This window comes from Acanthochromis polyacanthus, chromosome 7 (assembly GCF_021347895.1).
Source record: "Acanthochromis polyacanthus isolate Apoly-LR-REF ecotype Palm Island chromosome 7, KAUST_Apoly_ChrSc, whole genome shotgun sequence".
Taxonomy (NCBI): Eukaryota; Metazoa; Chordata; class Actinopteri; family Pomacentridae; genus Acanthochromis; species Acanthochromis polyacanthus.
The window spans coordinates 5943565-5964458 of NC_067119.1; the positions used below are offsets into that span (position 1 = coordinate 5943565).

A 20894-nucleotide genomic window follows, 5' to 3' on the forward strand; every position below is an offset into this window, starting at 1 on the left:
GTTGGCGTTTATTCACTCATTTCATCACACAGCAAAATATTCTCAACATGCATCACCGACTCACTGTGTCATCTCACCTACAAGGACACAAACGTGGTGTTACACACTGTTCGTCGTCGTTTCAACACACTTCCTGCAGCAGATCTGATGCGCTGCACAATGTTTTCAGCCTCCGCCACCGTCGGCTTCATACATATTTATTCTGCTGCAAACAGAAGATGGTGATATTGATTGTGGTTTGCAGGAAACTTTTCAGTTTACAGTACAGGAATACAGCTTACACTGAAAGATACATGCTTTTGGAATTGGATTTTTTCATGCTTCCAGTCAATTCAGCTCTACAGAACTTGTACTAAGCAAAGACCAAATATAGAGAAATGGAATTGGACTGTGACCTTCTAATGCCCAGATGTGTGAAAATCAAAGCTTGTCCATCTATACTGCCTTTATATAACTATTTTTTACATGAATTTTGAAGTATTGCATTGAAATAGGTTCATGGAAATGGTAACACTTAACCCTCGTGTCGTCCTGTGGGTCAAATTGACCCATTTTAAAGTTTGAAAATGTGGAAAAAATTGCTTCTGATGTCCACATTTTCAATGTTTTCATCATTTTTTAGTGGGGAAAAAAGAAATGTGAGAAGAAAATGTTTCTTTCAGAACATTCACAAAAAAATCTGGATTTTGGTTGATTTTATGGTGAATGTTCTTAAAGAAAATATTAGAAGTTTTACTGATACATACATACATATATATATATATATATATATATATATATATATATATATGTAGTCACTGTAGATATTTATAGGACTTTTTTGGAAGATTTTTGTTCATTTTTTGAAAATATTTCCAAGAATTTTCTTTCCAAATTTGGGGTGATTTTTTTTCAATAAAAATTTTTTTAAGGGAAACTTTGAATTTTCTTCCTGACGGTTTTGGGGAATTTTTTTTTTGCTGATTTTTGGATTTTTTTCACACAAGGAAACAATATTTTTTTGGTGCCGATAAATAAAGACAACAGGAGGGTTATTAGCAATTTCCAAATTTTCGAATTGTATTTGCCTTCAGACAGCACAAACATGTCAGATGCCTGCTGATATGAAACAAAAATTAAAATTTGCCTAATTAAAAGCCATTTTTATGGACTTCTATCTGCGGTCCTCCCATAAATGGTGACATTTTTTTGTTTCCTCTTCTTTTTCAAGGTTTTTATGAGAATTATCGTCTTGTATTTTTTGCATCTGTTTCCCCTATAACCTAGATTTTCTGAAGCCTACAAACAGAACATGGGTGTGCAGGAGTCTAGTTTAATCTCAAACCACTTGAATTGCAAAATGTTTAAACTTTATTATTGAATTTTTGCCCCCCAAAAACCTGCCTACCCTAGCTTTAGATATAGCACCTGAGGAAGATAAAGGAGGCAATAAAGTTGAGTTAACATGGATCGAGGTTCAGTTACTGTAAAGTGTTTTTCCACTCCCTTTTGTACAAAGTCCCTTCAGAATAGTTGAGATTTTTTAATTGTGTTGGTGTAAAGGTTACAGTTGTTTAAATTTAAAGCAAGTGTATTTTGCAACCGCCCTCTTTAATATCTGTGAAGAATCCGCTTAAACACAAAACCGCTTGAATTTTCTCATTTCAGTTTAATTTAGTTTTATTCATAAAGTGCCATTTACCGACATTATTCATCTCAGCACATTTTAGTGTTATATTATAGAGAGAAACCCAAAGAATATTGAGCAAACACTGTGCGACAGTGAGTATCTCTGTGTAAATGTCAATACTTTATTTGCATTTCACACCACACTAACATTTGATGTTATTTTTTGCTTGTTAATCAGTGTTAAGACAGTTATTCATAGTGTTTAATATGCGGTACACATGTGCTTTAACTTTCTTTATTTCCTTTCTTGTCTTAAAATGAAAACCGTGGGTATTTACTGAGCTACATTTGTTGTTTTACCACTGTTAATGCTTGCCAAAAACAAGAATAAATAACTGAATCTGCCTCCAGAAGAGGAGAATTCAGTGCAGGCTGATTCAAAAGGCTTTAAAAAACCTGCCATCACCTCTGTCCTCCTGCTGTTTTGTGTGTTGCAGCTGGATGTCGAGGCAGCCGACATCCTCAATGACCTGCAGGTGAAACTCAGCACCGTCCTTGACAACTTCAGCGCCATGTTTGCCAAGAGGTAACACACAAACACACACTTCTGTTACTACTCTAACCTTCAGCATCTCAACCTGATGTTTAACACAGACGTACAGTAAAGGGAGTGAGCACAGAATTGTATGCATTTATCGATTATTTCTGAACATCTGATGAGCAAAGATGTCTTTATTATTTCACTAAGTGAGCTCTCTTATGATTTGGGTTCTTCCGAAAGCTTCTTTGGTGTGCAGCCAAAAAGCAGCAAATGTTAGCTTCGGTAATGACCATGTAGTTTAACGTGACAGCCGTCCACTCTAAGATGCTTTCCTCGAGATTGCTGTAGACTTATGATTGGACTGATGCTTTAACCAGCAACATGAAGCATCCTGAAGGTGCCAGGATACAAGTGAAGCTTCCTGAAAAGGCACTGCTGGGACCGAGGATCTCCTGTTCACTAGACAGGCACTTTAACCAACGAAGCCACAGCACCTCTTGAAAACATGCAAACTCTTTAAAACTCAAAATTCATCATTTTGACAAATCAGCTTCCGAAATCGGTCATTTAAGAATATTTTTGTTTGATAAAGAAGACAGCTTCAGTAGTTTCCATAGTTTAAATTTACAGATTTTTTTTTGTTATAATGAGCAAGGTACTCCAAGAACTCAGTGAAACTCAATTGGACACATTTCATGAGGTACTGCTGGGATTTGAACCCAGGATCTCCTGTTTACAAGACAGGCACTTTGACCAACTAAGCCACAGCACCACCTTCAGCTGAAACACTTCAACACCAATTCAAATCAGATGGCAACCTCCAGTGCTGAAAAAATTAAACCAAAAGCTACAGTTCCTTAAATATCCACTAGAGACTGGTTCCATAGCCCCTCATTTCAGTTCATTCTACAGCTGCCTTTACAAAGTATGCACTGTTTTAAACAGTATGCACTACACTGGGACATACTAGTTCCTCATAGTCATACAGCTTAAACTTAAACTCTTACAGTCTGTAGTGTGAAATGAGCAGCCATCTGTTTGTACTCTTGCAAACCAATGTGACATAACTGTGTGGAGGACTGTGGGTTAAAACAACCAGGAAGTCTGGCATACTGCAAAATCCCACCTTGTGGTATTTTTGGCATGCTACGTTGGAAGTACTCTGTGCTAGGATATACTAAATCTTTCTCACATGCTATAGGTAGTAAATGTAGAGGCACTGCTGGGATTTGAACCCAGGATCTCCTGTTTACGAGACAGACACTTTGACCAACTAAGCTACAGTGCCTCACACAGGAGCCCACCAGTCATCAAAAGTCCAAATTCAGACAAAGCAAATTCAATAATTTGATATTTAAAGAGTGAGAATGATCAAATATTTACCTTTTTTGGATAAAGAAGATTACATAGTTAATTTCCGTAGTAATAATTTACCAGTTTCTTGTTAAAAGGTAACTGGAACATCAAGAGATGACAATGTAAAGTAGAATCACAGTTATCTCCCAAGGCACTGCTGGGACACGAACCCAGGATCTCCTGTTTACAAGACAGGTGCTTTGACCAACTAAGCCACAGCACCTCCAGAAGCCTTGCAAAGTCATCAAAATATGTTAATAAGGACTTGACACTAAAGGCTTAACACTTATTTTTGATGAAGGCAGCTTCAGGAATTGCTGGAGTTTCAATCTACCAAGATTTGTCATAATGCATCTGTTACCTTAGGTGATGACAATGTGAAGGTAGATGTGGACATATTTCACATGGCACTGCTGGGATTTGAACCCAGGATCTCCTGTTTACGAGACAGGCGCTTTGACCAACTAAGCCACAGCGCCTGCTGCACAACAGTGAATGCCAGTTTTCTGAAAATCAAATTGCACCTTCCAGTGCCGAAAAACATCAAGAAATACTACAACCTGCAGTTCCTGAAATGTCCACTAGAGGCTGACTCCATAGACTCCCATGTCAAAGTGAGTGTACAGCAGAAAGAAACACGTTTACAGCCTGTCTATTATATTAAACCTGACAGTTACGCATAATTTGTTGCATGACCGCTTTGAGTGACAGGAAGGTCCGGTTCTAGGACAGTCAGCGAGACAGAGATGCTTGCAAAGCTCCACCTCATTTTTGGATAAGCTTGGAGTTAGCAGGAGTCAGTCACTGCTAAGATGGCAATGGCCAGAACCACCACACTGAGTTTCAAAACCGCTCTGCAGGAAGCATCTGGGGGTCACTGAAGAGGGTTCATTCATTTAATATGCAGCCTGTATTCAAAATGAATCATGCTGCAATTGACCAAAACTGCTACACTTGGGTGAGAGCATTGATAAAATGTACAGACTTGTGGCATGTTTTGGTACATAACTGAGGGGATGTGTTACAACTGACTTGTCACATTCCAGTTCCTTAAATAGCTGTAGATTGAAGTTGCCCTGGTCAAGGTGATGATTTCTGGTGACTTCATATGTCTGTGGGAGACATAATGTTTCTGTTTTCCAGGGGCCACCACCTGACTTTGTAATCCTGTGACTATATGTGACACTTAAACAAGTTTCTGAAGAGGTACTGCTGGGATTTGAACCCAGGATCTCCTGTTTACTAGACAGGCACTTCGACCAACTAAGCCACAGCACCTCTTTTAGGCTCAGCAGTCATCAAAAGTCAAAATGAATCAGAACAGCTTCCACGTTCAGTTATCAAGAACTTGGAATTATCAAATGTTTTACATTTTTATTTGACAAAAAAAGACAGTTTCAGTCATTTCCATAGTTTATATTTACAGCTCATGGTACAACACAAACTAACATGACTGTAAAATTGGGTAAAGTGGGAAAGACCCTACTAACCTTAACTCTTAACCAACCCTAGTTCTATCCTGAATCCTTAAAGCAAGTCTGACCCCTCAAACATCTCTGTCACATCATCCACATTTCCCACAAATCTTTTCACTTCTTTGTCTTCAGTTTTTCCACACATGTATGCTTACCCACATAATAAAGCTGTGAAGACACTTTGAACTACTACACAAGGTACTGCTGGGATTCAAACCCAGGATCTCCTGTTTACGAGACAGGCGCTTTGACCAACTAAGCCACAGCACCTTCTTGAGAGTTGGCGTTCACCAAAAGTCACCAAAAGTTGAAATGAATTAGAACAAATTCCGAATTCAGTTAAGAAGTTGGAATTATCAAATATTTTGCATTTTTCTTTGATAAAAAAGACAGTTTCAGTCATTTACATAGTTTCTATTTAGAGCCCTTGGTATACCAAAAGCTGACAAGACTGTAAAACTGGGTAAAGCAGGAGAGACCCTGCTAACCCAAACTCTTACCCAAGCCTAGTTCTATCCTGAACCCTGAAAGCGAGTCTTAACCCCCAATCATCCCTGTCAAGGTCTATCGGGAAGTCATAATGTCCATACTTCCCACAAATGTCCTCAGTTCTAAGGTGTCAAACTTCAGTTGTTCCACCCAATGATAGATGTACATGCCTACCTATATAACAATACATGCTATGTCTGGGGATCGAGCCTCCACCAGAAGTTTTTCTAACTTCACCTCTTCTCTGCCTCCAGTTTCCAGACTCGTACTACCGGCTGCATGCGTCAGATGGCTGAGATCCTGTACCAGATGAAAGGCCCCCCCAACCACAACACTGCAGAGGCAGATGCTGACGCCATGCTGAGGCCCCTCATGGAGTTCCTGGATGGGAAGTGAGTTGAGGCGTGACACACACAGAGTTTGCTGCAGTTGTATGTTCGATTACATCAGAGCTGCAAATTATTGTTGCTGACGACGCCACCGCTTTCATCAATTCTATGAGCTGTGCTTTTCCAACAACTCAAATGAGTTTTGACTTTTCATTCGTTAAAATCTGGTGAGTTTTATCAATACAGCACCGCAGTAACAACCTAATTCTGTCCAGTTCTGGTGGGTACAAACCGCCCACAACAAGGCTGGTTTGTCCCAGTCTCAGTGTTATTTTTATACTACTGAAATATGGCATTGTTGCAACCTGTTATCATAAACTCTATTCAAAAGACATGCCATTAACAGCTATTCATTCATACTAAGAGTGCAATTTTGAGTGTCATTTTCACATTACATCATGCATCCAGCATTAAATTTGACACTTAAAACTTGCTTTGTTTGCTGGGTCAAAATAACCTTATTGTAGTTTGTATAACAAAAAGAAATCCAACAGTAAGACAAAAAAAGATTTACTCTGGGGCAAAATACCATTTTAGAACTTGGTAAAGGTCGTGTTTAACCCAAACAACCTAATTCTATTTGATGCTTTTTAGTTCTTTGTAATAGAATTCATTATCCGTAGGGGCTTTATTTCTATATATCCCTATATATGTCTAAAGTCTTGTCTGCTGTCAGTGGCAACAAGGCTACAGATAATGTCATTAAAAGGGTTAAAGTAATTTATTAATCTTGCAGTCATTAAAAGCCTTTAAACACAAAGAGGAAAAACTCTGTTTCAATGAACTAGTGCTAAAAACATTGGCAGATAACCTGTACTGGAGGTGTTTTCGGGTTTCCATTTTAGTTTTTCCATCGAAGAAGAAACAATTCTGAGATGTATTTTTGTCTAATTCATTTTCAATCTACTGTTATGACTTCGAAGACCCCCTCTAGTGAAAATCAAGTTTTTTTCCACCTTGTTAACACATCCATATGGTGTTTTTGTTTGCTGGAAGACAAACCATGGGCTAAACGAGCAGTCAACACCATGGCTGAGCATCTTGAAGCTGCAGTGTACCAGTGACAGCCTCAAAAGTACTGATTCAGATTTCTCGGGTTTTATACATAGCAAACCTTGAGAATTAATCCTGTCAGCTTGTAGTGTTGGACTCTCTGTGTCATTATTCTTTTTCAGAATTAGTTTCCAGTTGTACCATGTACAGCTGAATTTCTGTGATCGTACAACTTGCCATGAGCACAAAGTTACATCTAAGTCATTTTATAGCAGAAAGGGATTATTTACATGGAAAAAAATCTTCTCAAAATGTAACTTTCATACAAACAGAGATGAGTTTTTCAACCACAGACAGATTTTAAATTAATATGTACTCCGCCAAATATAATAGTTGTAGAATCTCCCGTACAGATGGATAGACGTCACAAAAACCCACATAAAAACATTTTTAATTAGTTTTTAACAGTTTAAATTCAAATAAAATAGAATAGAATAATTTTTAAAAACATTTAAAATAAAATAAGATATAAAACTTTCATGGTGCAAATTTAAGTTAAATGATAAAAATAAAGTTGCAAATTTGTATCAAGTAAAATCAAGTTAGTTTGTTGAGTGTCCTTGTAAAGAATTATCCTTAACTAAACTACAACAGAAAATACATTAAATTACGGACATATGTTTAACAGAATGGTTCACAACATTACCAGTAATCAAAAACTAAAAAAAAACAAAACACTTTATATCACTTAGACTTGGACAGCAGAACTATACAGGAAGTTATGAGGAATCTCTGTAAGTGGTGATTCTGTACATTTATATTTAAGGTAGCTACTCATATTCACCAAAAACAGCCTATAATACATCACAGAGGATTGTCCAACCTTCTCTCACCAATCTTTCCTGACATAAAAACATTCATTTTTAGATCATTCTCATCAACTACAAACTAAAAAACACCAAAAAATAAAGCAACAAGTTAGAAAACTCGTCACAAGTGAGTCTGTCCACTCCAGACTGAAAGCTTCTGGCTGAAGTGTAGTCGTTTATAAACCTCTCCTGAAAATGACAAATGGGTTTAAATCCCATGACAGTTCTCCGTCACCGTCTCTGAGATATTTATGTTCAGCTGCCTGCTTCATCTTAGGATGGAATATTTCTAAGCAGATGTGAAATACAAGGTTTCTTTTTCACTTTGTCTTCTTCAGTGTTAAGTCCAGATTCAGTATTTACAGAAAGAGTATTTTGTTTTAAAAGCATCCCTTTGAGTCATGTGGCTGCACGAAAACTCTGGTCAGACTTCAGGATATATTTATTTACCAGTAAACACAGCACTAGTGTATCTGTATATTTTGGAAAAACTATAATTATCCTGTTTCATACAGTTTGTGCATTCATTCTGGTTGTATCCATCATTTTTTTACAGCATTCTGCTCGCTAACGAATAAATAAAGCGTGTTTTGGAAGAATCTGTGAACTCTGAATGGATTGACGATGATCTTTACAATTTTAACTCACATTTTCACGTGTCTCTTTGTGATCCAGCCTCAGTATCTTTGCTGACATCTGTGAGAAGACGGTGCTGAAGAGGATCCTGAAGGATCTTTGGAAGATCGTCCTGAGCAGCCTGGAGAGAACCATCGTCCTGCCTCAGAGCAACGACAGCCTGGTGAGCTCAAACCTGACCCAGACCATCACAAATATACCAACCCTAAACCTAAACTAACTATGAATAGTCACACTCCAATCATTCAACATTGCACTCTTATAATTAACAGTGGAAAGCTTAAAAATGGTAAAAATTGTCACAGCAGAACCAGAGACATCTTCTTTATTCGATTTGTGCTTTTTCCTATTCCACGTTCCCTACAAAATTACAGCATAAAATGGAAAACATTCCACTTGTGGATCCACAAAAGTACAAGACATAAAGTCCAAAAAAAGGGAGTATAATAAAATTGGAATAAATGCAATAAAATAAACGTTAAAATTAAGAGTTTATGACGAAACAACTGTCCAGATTAAATTTTTTAATTCCAAATCAGATAAAACAGCTTTAACTGATCAAAAATATTACAAAACAAATACAGAAATAAAAAAATATCACACAGGACTGAGTTAAAAAATAATCCAGAGAATGTCAGGATCAACTCAACCAGCAATTAATAAAGCAGGACTAGTTATAAAAGAATATAATTGATTACATGCTGTTAGTAATTAAAATCCAAAAATTCCGATCATAAAGTCTAAAACTGGTTAGTGAACAGTGTAATCCATGTTCTTCATTTCTTTTCTTCTCATAAATGTCTCAGTGGTTCATCACAAATCCAGCTTTACACACTGATTTGAGTAATTAGAGGACAGAGAAGGAAAAACAAACAGTTATTAAAGGACAAACGTTTTAGTAGATTTTCTCCTTCTTGTATTGATTGAAGCCAGATCTAACTGACTACATTTGTACATTTGTATTTATCTGTCTTGTTGTTGTGTCTTCAGACAGCAAATACGTTTTCTTAAATGCACTCTAGCAGCAGCAAAAACATTATTTTGATGAAAAAAAAAACAGAATAAAAGGGTAATAAATCTGCAGAAATGTATGCAGAGACCTCTGAGGCTCTGCTGCCGTCTGCTGGTGGATGTCAGCGGGTGGTTTTTTTTAATCTAATTAAATGTTTTACATGAGTTTTGTTCCACTTTGGTTTCTTCTGTGGTGAAGAGTAATCTCTGCGTTTTAGGAAAATCACATTAAATGTCACTATAATCTGCTTTCTTCTGTCTGCAGGGAGCCCAACTCCTCACGGCAGCGAAAGGACTCTCTAATCTCAAGGTAACACACTCAGAGGAGGATTTTCATTTTGCTAAAGTGCCTCCTGGCTTCTTCACACTAATGTCTTAACTCCTCCCTGCAAATATATGAGGAAGAAATGCAGGAAGAGCCCAAGCCGCCAAAAGAGAAAATCCTTCATTCCTAAGCGTTGCCGGTTACTGATGATGTGGAACTGAATGAACTGTCAAGTCAGATAGGAACAGGAGACACTTTAGTTCAGTGATTGGACTGGATATCATCAAACTTTAACCAATCGGATCATCAATAACACCAACTGACTCAAAAGGCACTGCTGGGATTTGAACCCAGGATCTCCTGTTTACTAGACAGGCGCTTTGACCAACTAAGCCACAGCACCTCTGTGAAAGTGAGTAGTCATCAGAAGTCAAAATTAATCAGGACAACTTCCAGATTCCGTGATGGAGAACTTGGAATTATCAAATGTTTTACATTTCTCTTTGATAAAAAAAGACAGTTTCAGTCATTTCCGTAGTTTATATTTAGAGCCCCTGGCACAACACAAGCTGAAGAGACTGCAAAGCTGGCTAAAGCAGGAGAGACCCAGTTAACCCCAACTCTTACCCAATCCTAGTTCTGTCCTGAACCTGTAAAGAAAGCCTTAATCCTCAAATATCTCTGTGAAGGCCTGTCACAAAGTCACACTGTCCATACTTCCCACAAATGTCCTCACCTCCGAGGTCTTAAACTCGAATTAGTTCTCAAAAGGGATAGATGGACATGTGTAGTTACCCACATGACAAAGATCTAAGGACACAAGGGCGTACCACACAAGGCACTGCTGGGATTTGAACCTCAGGATCTCCTGTTTACTAGACAGGTGCTTTGACCAACTAAGTCACAGTGCCTCCTTTATGTTTAAAAGCCATCAAAAGTCTAACTTAATCAGAACAACTTCGAAATTTTGTTATTTAGAGCATGGAATGGTCAGATGTTACTGTGACAGAGTGGTGACCTGTCCAGGGTGTCCCCTGCCTTCACCCGAGTCAGCTGGGATAGACTCCAGCACCCCCTGTGACCCTAGTGAGGATAAAGCGGTAAATAGAGAATGGATGGTCAAATGTTTTACATTTCTCTTTGATTAAAAAAAGACAGCTTGAATAATTTATACTTAGAGCCCCTGGTACACTACAAGCTGACCAGACTGTAAAGCAAGAAAGACCCTGCTAACTTTAATACAATCTGAGTTCTGTCCTGAAAGCAAGACTTAACCCTCAAATACCCCAGTGAAAGTCTATGAGGAAGTCACAACGTCGATACTTCCCACAGATGTCCTCACTTCAGAGGTCTAACACTCAAATTAGTTTTAACAGACATAGGTGTACATGAGTATCTACTCACAAGACACATTGAACTACCACACAAGGCACTGCTGGGATTTGAACCCAGGATCTCCTGTTTACTAGACAGGCACTTTGACCAACTAAGCCACAGTGCCCCTTGTTGAAACTCTAACACAAGTTAAACACGGTAAAACACGGTAAAAATATATGTCTCATGTGTCTTGGTTGGATATCCGTATATATCATGTAATGGTAAAATCTGTAGGATCAATAGAAAAGCCGTATAATCTAGATCTAGATCAGACACACATAAATCAAGGTAGAGCACACGTTTTGAAGGAGATTAGAGATGGTCATTCTGAATAGTATGCCTAGTCAGTGATCAGCATTGTATCAATAACTGGTAAACGGATGTTTGTCTTGTGCTGATATGGCTGTTTCAGTCACCAGACATCAGTCAGTCCCTACTGATCTGTAAAGTATGAGTTCTCTCCAGAAGCCATACAAGAGTCTTTGTCATGGTGCCCATCGTTAGCTCAACACCTTACTCTTAAGGCTCCTGGAACATTTTCCCTCTACTTTCATTCAGTTTTGTTATAATGTATATGGTATTGCAGGAGATGACAAGAAACCAGTGAAAACTTGTTTGGAAGTATCATGGCAGGCACTGCTGGGATTTGAACCCAGGATCTCCTGTTTACAAGACAGGCACTTTGACCAACTAAGCCACAGCACCTGCTTCAAGCTGAAAAAGTTGAACACCAATCATTGGAGTCCAGATGAAATGGAAACCTCCGTTGCTGAAAACTGAAACTCACACACAAGTGAAAAAAGCTACAATTCCTCAAATGTCCACTAGAAGCTGGTTCCTTAGCCCCCATCTCAGTACATACTACATTTATGAAGTACGTAGTGTTTACAGCAGTATGCACTGTACTGGGACATACTACTTTCTCGTAATAATGTACCTTAAACTCTGACTGTCACAGTTCGTAGTGTGAAACAAGCGGTCATCTGTTTATGATTCTTTAAACGTAAGCAGCCACCTCAACTAGTGTGATGTAACTGTGCAGGGGATTGTGGGTTAAAAAGGCCAAAGACACTGGAATACCGCCAAATCCAAACTCATTGTGGTCCTGGTATTTTTTGCCATAATAAATTTGAAATATTCTGTATAGGGACGTGCTTACTTAAACTAACCCTTCTCTCACCAACTGAAGATAGTAAGTATAAAGGCACTGCTGGGATTTGAATCCAGGATCTCCTGTTTACTAGACAGGCACTTTGACCAACTAAGCTACAGCGCCTTATTCCTTTTCTTGCCATCATCAAACACTGGATTATGTTGAAACAAAGGCTTTCTGGTCAGTATTACTGAGAAAATGCTTATCTGTAATGCCTCTAATCCAGCTGTTATAGTCCATTTAAGGGTCAGTACATCCTAGTCTGATCTTCAGGTGAGTCCAAGATTACTACCTGGGGTGACAGGCCCTATTTGTAATGTAAGATGTGAAAAATATCATTTTTGCAGGAACCTGATACTTCAGAATGGGCCTTTAAAGGGGAACTTCGTTTTTTTTCAACCTGGGGTCTGTTTTCATGTCATTTCATACATGTGAGTGATGGAGAAATGAATTGTCGACATAGCTCCAGTATTTAGCCAGGCAGGCAGCTTCACAGCTCAGCTAGCAGCTCAGCTAGCAAAAAGTATGGGGCAACTGGCCCCCCCGCGTCAAAGTCCGCCCCAACGTGCTTTTTTTCCCACACTGACCGGCTCGGATAGTCTCAATGAGTGTCCCACAACATACTAAAGATGAGAAGTGAACGAAAACCTCCACATTACTTGGAGTAAAAGCAATGAGTCTAAATTGTCTTATTTGACAGAAATGTGTGTTTTCCTGTCATTTCTGACCATTTGATGAACAGATGTCTGTTATACTTAAGTAAGTGGAACACCAGTTAAAATATGTTGGTTTTTTATTCTTAATCTGTATAATTTTGGCACTGGTGGCAGGAAAAATTCTTTTTGGGAAGCCTTAGATTGAAGGCGTATTAAGTCAAATCCTATGAAAAGTGGGGCAGGCAAAGGTCTGAAGTTTAGTTAATGGACAAGATACTCTTGTCTAGTTTTCATTTGTGACAAATATGACAGTTATGATACACCAAGAGAAAAATGATCTGGCTTTTTCCAGCTCAAACTGGACCTTTGGGAGTGACTATCGATCTGCATAGAGTAAAAACAATGATTCAGCGTTACTTTATTTGACAGAAATCTACATTTTCTCTATAATTTATTGCCTAAATCTGTCTGAAATGGTTTTTTTTAAACTCTCATTTCTTGCTATCTTCTCATGATTATTCTTTAGTGCTGGACAAAGCAGGAAAACTAACTCCAACTGTTCTGATCTATCGTTCTACCCTGAACCCTTACAGCAAGTCTTAACCCTCAAAACATCCCTGTGAAGGTCTGACATACAATATAGATAAGATTAAAATAAGATGAGACAAGACTTTATGAATCCCTAAGGAAATTCTTGTGCCACATATTGCTCAGAAAACAAAATTACATAACATGAAAAATGCAGTGGCATGCAGTAGAAAAGCAATAAGATAAAAGTACAAAACATTACTCAGAATAAAATATGGCAGCTTAAATGAGACTAGAACAGAAAAGTAATGAGCAATATCAGCAATGATTGTGAGACACACATGACAATGAAATGTTGCTTATAAAATCCAAATAATGCACCGGAAAGATAAAACGCTGCACGTGAAAATGAAGTTACACGATACTGAAACTGATCGTGTACAAACTGTTGAGAAAAATAATATCGCAAATAATCTGCATATTGTTGTTGAGATTTCGGTGATGTTTCAGCTGTTTTTCCTGCAGAATGAGGAGGAATTATCCAGTTTGATGGTAAACACTGTGATGTGATAATAGTGTGGATGAGAGGTTGTTGTCTGTAACACTGAGGAGAACGATATCCGGGTTCCAGGTGGAGAGAAATGTGAGGAAACATGACTAAACAAAATGAAAATAGAATGAAAAACTGCCATCTTTATGTTCCTGAAGCCTGATTTTCATTCACTGCTGTGTTGTCAGTGATTAAAGCAAACGAAAAAAAGATTTTATTAAGACCTTTTTAACTGATTTAAGACTTTTTAAAATGTATTTATTCTGATATTTTCTCTTTCGAGGTAAATTTATCTGATGTTTCCTCTCCTGCAGGGAGGAGGTGAAGCCAAAACTCTGACGCCCAAACAGTGTATAATCATCGACGCAGGCCTGGAGACCATCAAGGTAGGAGGGGACCGGCAAACTTTCATTTCTGAATGTGCATTCAGCTCAAGTACTCAACTTAAGTGATGAGGTACTTGTGTTTTACCCGAGTGTTTCCATTTTATGCTGCTTTATTCTTCCGTTCCGCTACATGTCAAAGGAAAATGTTGTATTTTCTACCCCAGTTCCATTATCTGACTCTTTTTTGAGTAAAAGGCTTTTAAAATACAACACATACTCAAAGACTAAACCAATAGTTTCCAACCTTTTTGACTTCTTAACTTTCATTTTCCACCTAAACTTCTCACATATTAGAATAATCCAATATCACAAAAAATTAAAGATTGGAGAAAAAGCAAAAACAGATTCTTGTATAAAAGCTTTTTTCTTCTTCTTTCGTCTCTCATTAATCAAGCTTAAAGTCCTCACATTTAACTGCTGTTTCTGTACATATAATTGGATATAAAGTAGTTAAACGTGCAGCAGCTACAGCAGTAAAATGCTGCTGACACACTGATGCTTCAACCCAGTTTTAATTTTACTTCAATGCTTTAACTACATTTTTCTGCTCGTGTACTTTTACTTGAGTAGAATTTTTCATGCTGGATTTCACTTGTAATGGAGTACTTTCACATCGTTTTACTGTTACTTTTACTTAAGTTATCTGAACACTTCCTGCACCACTTTCAGTTGCATTTAGACTAGTGTTTTTCGAGACCTTTCTAATATTTTTGGGCATTTTAAAACATGTATAACAGCAGTAACGGGTTTAGTAAAGCTTTTCTTTACCGGTCACATCTGTAGACTTCAGCAAACACAACAAGCTTCAGCTGTTTTGTCAAAATGAGGAACAGTTCCTGCATTCCCATTATAATTTTAAGATTTTTCTCCCAGATTTCTTTCTTATTTCTTTTTTTTTTTTACAGTTCGTTAATTTACGAAGCAAAAAATGTTTTGTTTATATATATTTTTGGGAAATATAAGTTAATCTTAGCACTTTTTGTGTACTTTACGTGCAATATAACATATTATTCTGGTATAATGAGTGCTTTTTCTCACTTTTAACTCGTTGCTTCCTTGTCTTTCAGCAATATTTCCACGCAGGAGGAAACGGGCTGAAGAAGGCGTTTGTGGAGAAAAGTCCTGAGCTGGCTTCTCTTCGTTACGCCCTCTCTCTGTATTCTCAGAGCACTGACGCTCTCGTTAAGACCTTCGTCACCACACAACACTCCCAAGGTGGTCAACCAACGCAAAAACACATAAACTGTGTCATTAGAGATGTCTTTGTGTTGTTAGAATTGGCTAAAATGTTCCTGAAACCTTCCTTCTTCCTGCTCTCAGTGCATGATGGGATGGGCATTAGAATCACCGGCAATGAGAAGATTAAACCTGACAGAGGTGAGTTTGCTACGCTCTGTAGTCAGGGGTTTGTTGGATTTTACAGGGAAAAGCAAACAAGCCACCGTGTAACAGCATATTTTGCACATTTCCTAGACTGAATGCTCAATTAAGGGACAAAAACCTCCAAATTATTTGTTATTTTCTCACCATGTCTGTCTATAAAATATAAGTGGTTGAAATCTCACCCAAAGCAGAAATGTAAGATAATAAAATGAGCCACGGAAGCAGCAAACTTTGCAGAAATTAAGAATAAAGTGAGTTAAGGTGTTTTAAATCGTGGTAATGTATCATTCAGGTTCAGGGGTGGAAAAACCGATTGGAGAAGCCGTGCTGCAGATCGACATGATGCTCGGGAAAGAACGGAAAGTCAGCGTCAGAGGTGAGACTCCTGAGTTTAAACACACAAAGTTTTACATGATTTAAAACCTCTTCATTGTTAGCAAACCTTCAATCTTGTCTCTTTAGAATGAAATCATTAATCTCTTTAGCGTTTAAAAAACATACTGCTGGTTTGGCATGTTTTAACCTGTAATCTACTAGTTATTTACAATATATACTTCTGCTATCTCTCATTTAAACACACTGGAAGCCAAATATGAGCAAAGAGGGGGACTTTTTAGATAGTTTACTTGAATAAAGGTACCAATGCAGAAAAGTAAAATTACTCTGAGTTAAAATTCCATCTCTCTCCCTCCAGTGATCGCCGTGAACGACATGAAGTGGCAAACATCTGGGATGTTCAGACCGTTCGTTGACGTCTCCATGGTCGGTCCATTCCTGGCCGACAAGAAGAGAAAGTTCACCACGAAATCCAAGAACAACAGCTGGACGGCGAAGTTCAACGAGGCCTTCCAGTTGTGAGTTTCAAATCTGAAGCACTGACAGATTAAATACATCGAGATTATTAACGTCTTCTTCTTCTACAGCGTCCTCGGTAAGGAGTCCCCCGACTGCTACGAGCTCCAGGTGACGGTGAAGGACTACTGCTTCGGCCGGGCGGACCGGGTGGTCGGGATGGCCGTGGTGCAGCTCCGAGACGTCGCCGACCGCAAGAGCTGCGTCTGCTGGTGTCCACTCGGGCCGCGGATCAGCACCGACGAGACGGGAATGACGGTGATGAGGATCCTGTCCCAGAGGCCTGCAGACGAGGTGGCCAAAGAGTTCGTGAAGCTCAAGTCTGAAACTCGTCCTGTGGAGGAGGGAAGATGAACAGAGGTGAACCGTGTTGAAATGATGAAAAATGGAAATAAAGCTGATGTTTAACCTTCATCCTCGGTGATCACAGACCTCTAAAGATCCAAACATGGAGGAGAAAGGAGCAAAAGAAAATTCACTTTGTCTTTAATCAAATGGCTACATCTTTAGAAGGAAAAATCACAACATATGGTTTCAAATCTCCTAACTCTTGAGGTCTTCTTCATCTTCTAATTCCGATTGGAGAATATTTCCATCATTTGTAGCCATTTAAATCTGCACTTGATCCTCAAGAAGCCACATTAATTTATCATTTCTGGTCCCAGCAGTGTGAAACTAAAAGAACCTGCAAAATTCTGCCTCTTTTTAAGCAACTAATAATGAGATAAGAGGCAGTAATCCCACATTCTTGTACTGTTTCAGCCTCACAAATCCAATATGTGACATGAATACCACTGCTGACTCCAAATAAAACTAGAATTAATCAGCTGAATAGTGTCTCAGACGTGAGAACAGATGTTGTATTTAGCATGAGTTGTTGCAGAAAGCTAACCAAAGATCCAAAGTCACAGAGGGGGAATTCAGTAGCGAACAATAATTCCCCGACTCGGTTCAAGACATCACGATTCAAACCCGTTTATGACACTAGTAAGACACTTGTAGCACCAGTCAGGAGTGTCATTAAGCTACTACTTTTCTGGAGACGTGTTGAGATGTTGTTGGATGACGCCATGTTCTGATGCGTCAGGACGTGGCCGATGTGTGTCTTCATGAAATGCTGGATGTCTGGTTAATATTTTTCTGAATATATAAAAGCTTGAAAAGAAAGAAAACACACTGAGAAAGGATTTCGTAGCGAGTTCTTATGAAGCCTTAAAAAGAGCTAACGAAGCTAACGAAGCTAACGAAGCTAGCTCGGCAAAGACTCACAAAGACATGAATGAGTTCTACGACACTGACTCGTAAAGTAAAAAGGAAATGTTTTTTATTCAGAATCAAAGAAGTATGGGTTTAAAATGTCTGACTGATCACTGGACTTGAATTTTCTGTTTTGAACTGTGATTTTGAAGACCTGATCTGAATGAAAACAGCTGTTTTTATGGGTTACAGCTGCAGTAGGCAGGAATCGGGCTGGAACAAGCAAAGGAAATATGTCTAAATAAGACATACCCAGATTTAAATGGTGAAAACATTTCCATGGAAGTTAAGAAACTCTAATTTAAACTGCTCTGAATAGACACAGCTGTTTTTAGGGGGTGGAAGCTGCAGTAGGCAGAAATCTGTCTGGAAAAAGAAAATAAAGTTGGCTTCATCTGGGAGTTAAATTAAAGTCCTCCATCCATCCCATTGTAAAACCATCTTCTATCCTTTCTGCAGCCTTTGTTGCTTTTTATACCGTCTCACCAAGTTCTGGTTGAAGGCCTGACATTTTCAAGTCTAAAAACAAAGCCAAAATGAGTTGCAGTTTTCTCCCACACCACTTCAGTTTCAATATGGACGAGGTTTTATTGTAAATTTTCCCAGTGATACCAAAAAGTACTGCCTATTCTATCTTTGAATGGTAAAAAATACCTTCATGGAGGTCAAGAAACTCTACTTTTAAAGTTTTTACAAACCAGAACCTGCGACTCTGAAGACCTGATCTCAATGGAAACAGCTAACAGCTAACAACCTGTTTTAGCAGTTAAAGCTGCACTAGGAAGAAATCTGGTTGGAAAAGGCAAAAACTGTGTTTTTTGTTTCCCAAGTAAAACTCCTCCATCTATCTGCAGATGTCTTGTTTCCTTTTAAATGACTTGAATTTCAACATGTCCAAAGGTTTTTACTTAAATTTTGCCCATTGATGCCAAAAAAGTACTGCTTACTCTCGCTTTAATTGGTCAAATACCTTCATGGAGGTCAACCAACTCTGGCTAAAGTTGATTTTCTAAAGCCTGAAATAAAGCCCAGAGGAGGTGCAGGTGCCTGGTTTCTTCTCACATCATGAGATCATGTGATTTTCAACATATTGAAAGATTTTTGAGAAAAAATTTTGCCCAGCGATGCCCATAAAAGTACTGCCTACTCCAGCTTTAGGCACTTAAAGCTGAGGTTGGCAGAAATTCTGTCTGCAAAAAAATAAAAGAACGTCTGTTTTGGGGGCTTCACACAGGGTTCAAACCCCACTCTCCAAAATAAAAGCCCTCCATGTATCCCACTGCAACACCACACCCTGTTGCTGTTTATGCTTCCTGTTCTGGTTGAAGCCTCTGGGATTTTATGAATTTTTATGAAGGTAAAGTTGTGTCAACTTTGCCAAACTCTGCCCCCAAAAGTTCTGCCTACTCAGCTTTAAATAGTTAAAGGACTGTCATGGAGGTTAAGAAACTCTTTCACAGTCGACAACAAAGGACGAATCCGATGCCGCCGCCTCGCCCTGCATGCTCAGCCACATACTCGACCCATTTACGGAATATCTGAGTGACCTGATGGGAGATGAAGCTCACAGGCAGGTTGGACCGATCCGATCCAAACTGTTTACTACGTGCCAAGGAACGCAAGTGTTCAGCGAGCCACGTTCAACTAACTCTTGTTGTTTTCACAGATTTGGCTTGTGCAGACGTCCCACTTTCTACCGCAAATTTAAAGTTTCAAGTTTAGTTCTGCTGAATTAAGCCCAACCAACTTTTATCTGCGGTAAAAAGTGGGATGTTTGACGTCTGAACTCTTGCACTCTGTTTAAAACTAACTGTAAGTTTGTACAAAGTAAACGAGAAGAGCATGTATTTATTGTACACAAAGTCAGCTAGAATGGTGATTTTTTTTCTCTTTTTTTCCATGTATGTACTGTGAAATATGAGGACTGATCAAATGTATGTATCAATATTCTAATGTGACATATGTTGAATATACTTGTAACAATATTTTGTATATAAAATATTTATGAATCAAAGCAGCGGCTCCGGTCCTCTGTTGGTTTTCAGCTTCAGAAACCGAACTACGACACAAACAGCACAGGTTTGGCTTTATTTTTCTCCACTTTAAACTTTTCTCTTACATCTGCAAACACTTCAGCACTTCTACTTCTTTTCTCACCATTTACAGACACCGGTTTAAAGTACATTTACTCTGGTGAGCCACTCAGATACACTTTTGAGGTACTTGTGCTTGAGCTTTTTCTGCTACTTTATGTGTTTTAGATTATTTAAGGGAGAAGTTTTCTTTGTTTTAAACAACTATATTAGTTGTTTTATAAATTTTAGGCCATTTATGGGTGAATGTTTCTGAAGAAATTTGAGTTATTTTACATATTTTACATTGTTAAGTGAAAAGTTTTTATTTCTCAGGGACCATTTTATTAATGTTATTATTATTATGACATTTTATAGACCATTTAAGGAAGAACTTTCTTTGTTTTAAACGACCATATTAGTTGTTTTATAAATTTTAGGCTGTTTAAAGGAGATTTCGTTCAAAGAAATATGAGTTATTTTACATATTTTCACCTTTTTAAGTGGAAAGTTTTTATTTCTCAGGGACCGTATTATCATTATTGTTATTATTATTATTATTATTATTGATATGACATTTTATAGACCATTTAAGGAAGAACTTTCTTTGTTTTAAACGACCATATTAGTTGTTTTATAAATTTTAGGCTGTTTAAAGGAGATTTTTTTCAAGAAATATGAGTTATTTTACATATTTTCACCTTTTTAAGTGGAAAGTTTTTATTTCTAAGGGACCATATTATTAATATTATTATGACATTTTATGGACTATTTAAGGGAGAAGTTTCTTTTCTTTTTAAAATGACCACATTGTCTTTTTTAAATGTTTTAGAGTAGGACTTGTAATATGGCTTAGACCATTTAAAAGAGAAGTTATTTTCTTTTTTAAAGGGTCATTTTAGTTATTTTCCATGTTTTACACTGCAAAGCACCAATGAATTTCAAGAGAATATTTTATTCTATTTCCAATCCACTGAGCAAAAATATGTTGTCCTGTTTCCTGTTTGTCTCCTTTTATCCTTTTTCCAGCTGCTGTGTTTTAACTTCT

At 38.0% G+C, this 20894-nt stretch overlaps 1 protein-coding gene and 11 non-coding genes across 12 annotated transcripts in view; 1 reads left to right on the top strand and 11 right to left on the bottom strand.

Moving 5' to 3' along the window:
* The window catches only part of LOC110962432 (protein unc-13 homolog B-like), a 242079-nt gene extending 222291 nt beyond the window's left edge, over nt 1-19788 (top strand). The window contains exons 34-43 of the mRNA XM_051950402.1: nt 2106-2194; nt 5724-5861; nt 8396-8519; nt 9633-9677; nt 14211-14282; nt 15350-15497; nt 15603-15659; nt 15958-16041; nt 16360-16519; nt 16589-19788. Of these exons, the coding sequence (XP_051806362.1) occupies nt 2106-2194; nt 5724-5861; nt 8396-8519; nt 9633-9677; nt 14211-14282; nt 15350-15497; nt 15603-15659; nt 15958-16041; nt 16360-16519; nt 16589-16871 (1200 nt within the window). The 3' untranslated portion in view covers nt 16872-19788. The remainder of the gene's footprint in view (nt 1-2105; nt 2195-5723; nt 5862-8395; nt 8520-9632; nt 9678-14210; nt 14283-15349; nt 15498-15602; nt 15660-15957; nt 16042-16359; nt 16520-16588) is intronic.
* On the bottom strand, nt 2848-2921 carry trnat-ugu (transfer RNA threonine (anticodon UGU)). The gene has a single exon. It is a non-coding gene; the product is annotated as a tRNA-Thr (tRNA).
* Nucleotides 3364-3437, bottom strand: trnat-cgu (transfer RNA threonine (anticodon CGU)). Its single transcript has one exon. It is a non-coding gene; the product is annotated as a tRNA-Thr (tRNA).
* On the bottom strand, nt 3655-3728 carry trnat-ugu (transfer RNA threonine (anticodon UGU)). Its single transcript has one exon. It is a non-coding gene; the product is annotated as a tRNA-Thr (tRNA).
* Nucleotides 3911-3984, bottom strand: trnat-cgu (transfer RNA threonine (anticodon CGU)). The gene has a single exon. It is a non-coding gene; the product is annotated as a tRNA-Thr (tRNA).
* Nucleotides 4710-4783, bottom strand: trnat-agu (transfer RNA threonine (anticodon AGU)). The gene has a single exon. It is a non-coding gene; the product is annotated as a tRNA-Thr (tRNA).
* trnat-cgu (transfer RNA threonine (anticodon CGU)) lies at nt 5177-5250 on the bottom strand. Its single transcript has one exon. It is a non-coding gene; the product is annotated as a tRNA-Thr (tRNA).
* trnat-agu (transfer RNA threonine (anticodon AGU)) lies at nt 9962-10035 on the bottom strand. Its single transcript has one exon. It is a non-coding gene; the product is annotated as a tRNA-Thr (tRNA).
* On the bottom strand, nt 10469-10543 carry trnat-agu (transfer RNA threonine (anticodon AGU)). Its single transcript has one exon. It is a non-coding gene; the product is annotated as a tRNA-Thr (tRNA).
* trnat-agu (transfer RNA threonine (anticodon AGU)) lies at nt 11060-11133 on the bottom strand. The gene has a single exon. It is a non-coding gene; the product is annotated as a tRNA-Thr (tRNA).
* trnat-cgu (transfer RNA threonine (anticodon CGU)) lies at nt 11641-11714 on the bottom strand. Its single transcript has one exon. It is a non-coding gene; the product is annotated as a tRNA-Thr (tRNA).
* Nucleotides 12212-12285, bottom strand: trnat-agu (transfer RNA threonine (anticodon AGU)). The gene has a single exon. It is a non-coding gene; the product is annotated as a tRNA-Thr (tRNA).
* Nucleotides 19789-20894: the final 1106 nt, after the last annotated feature.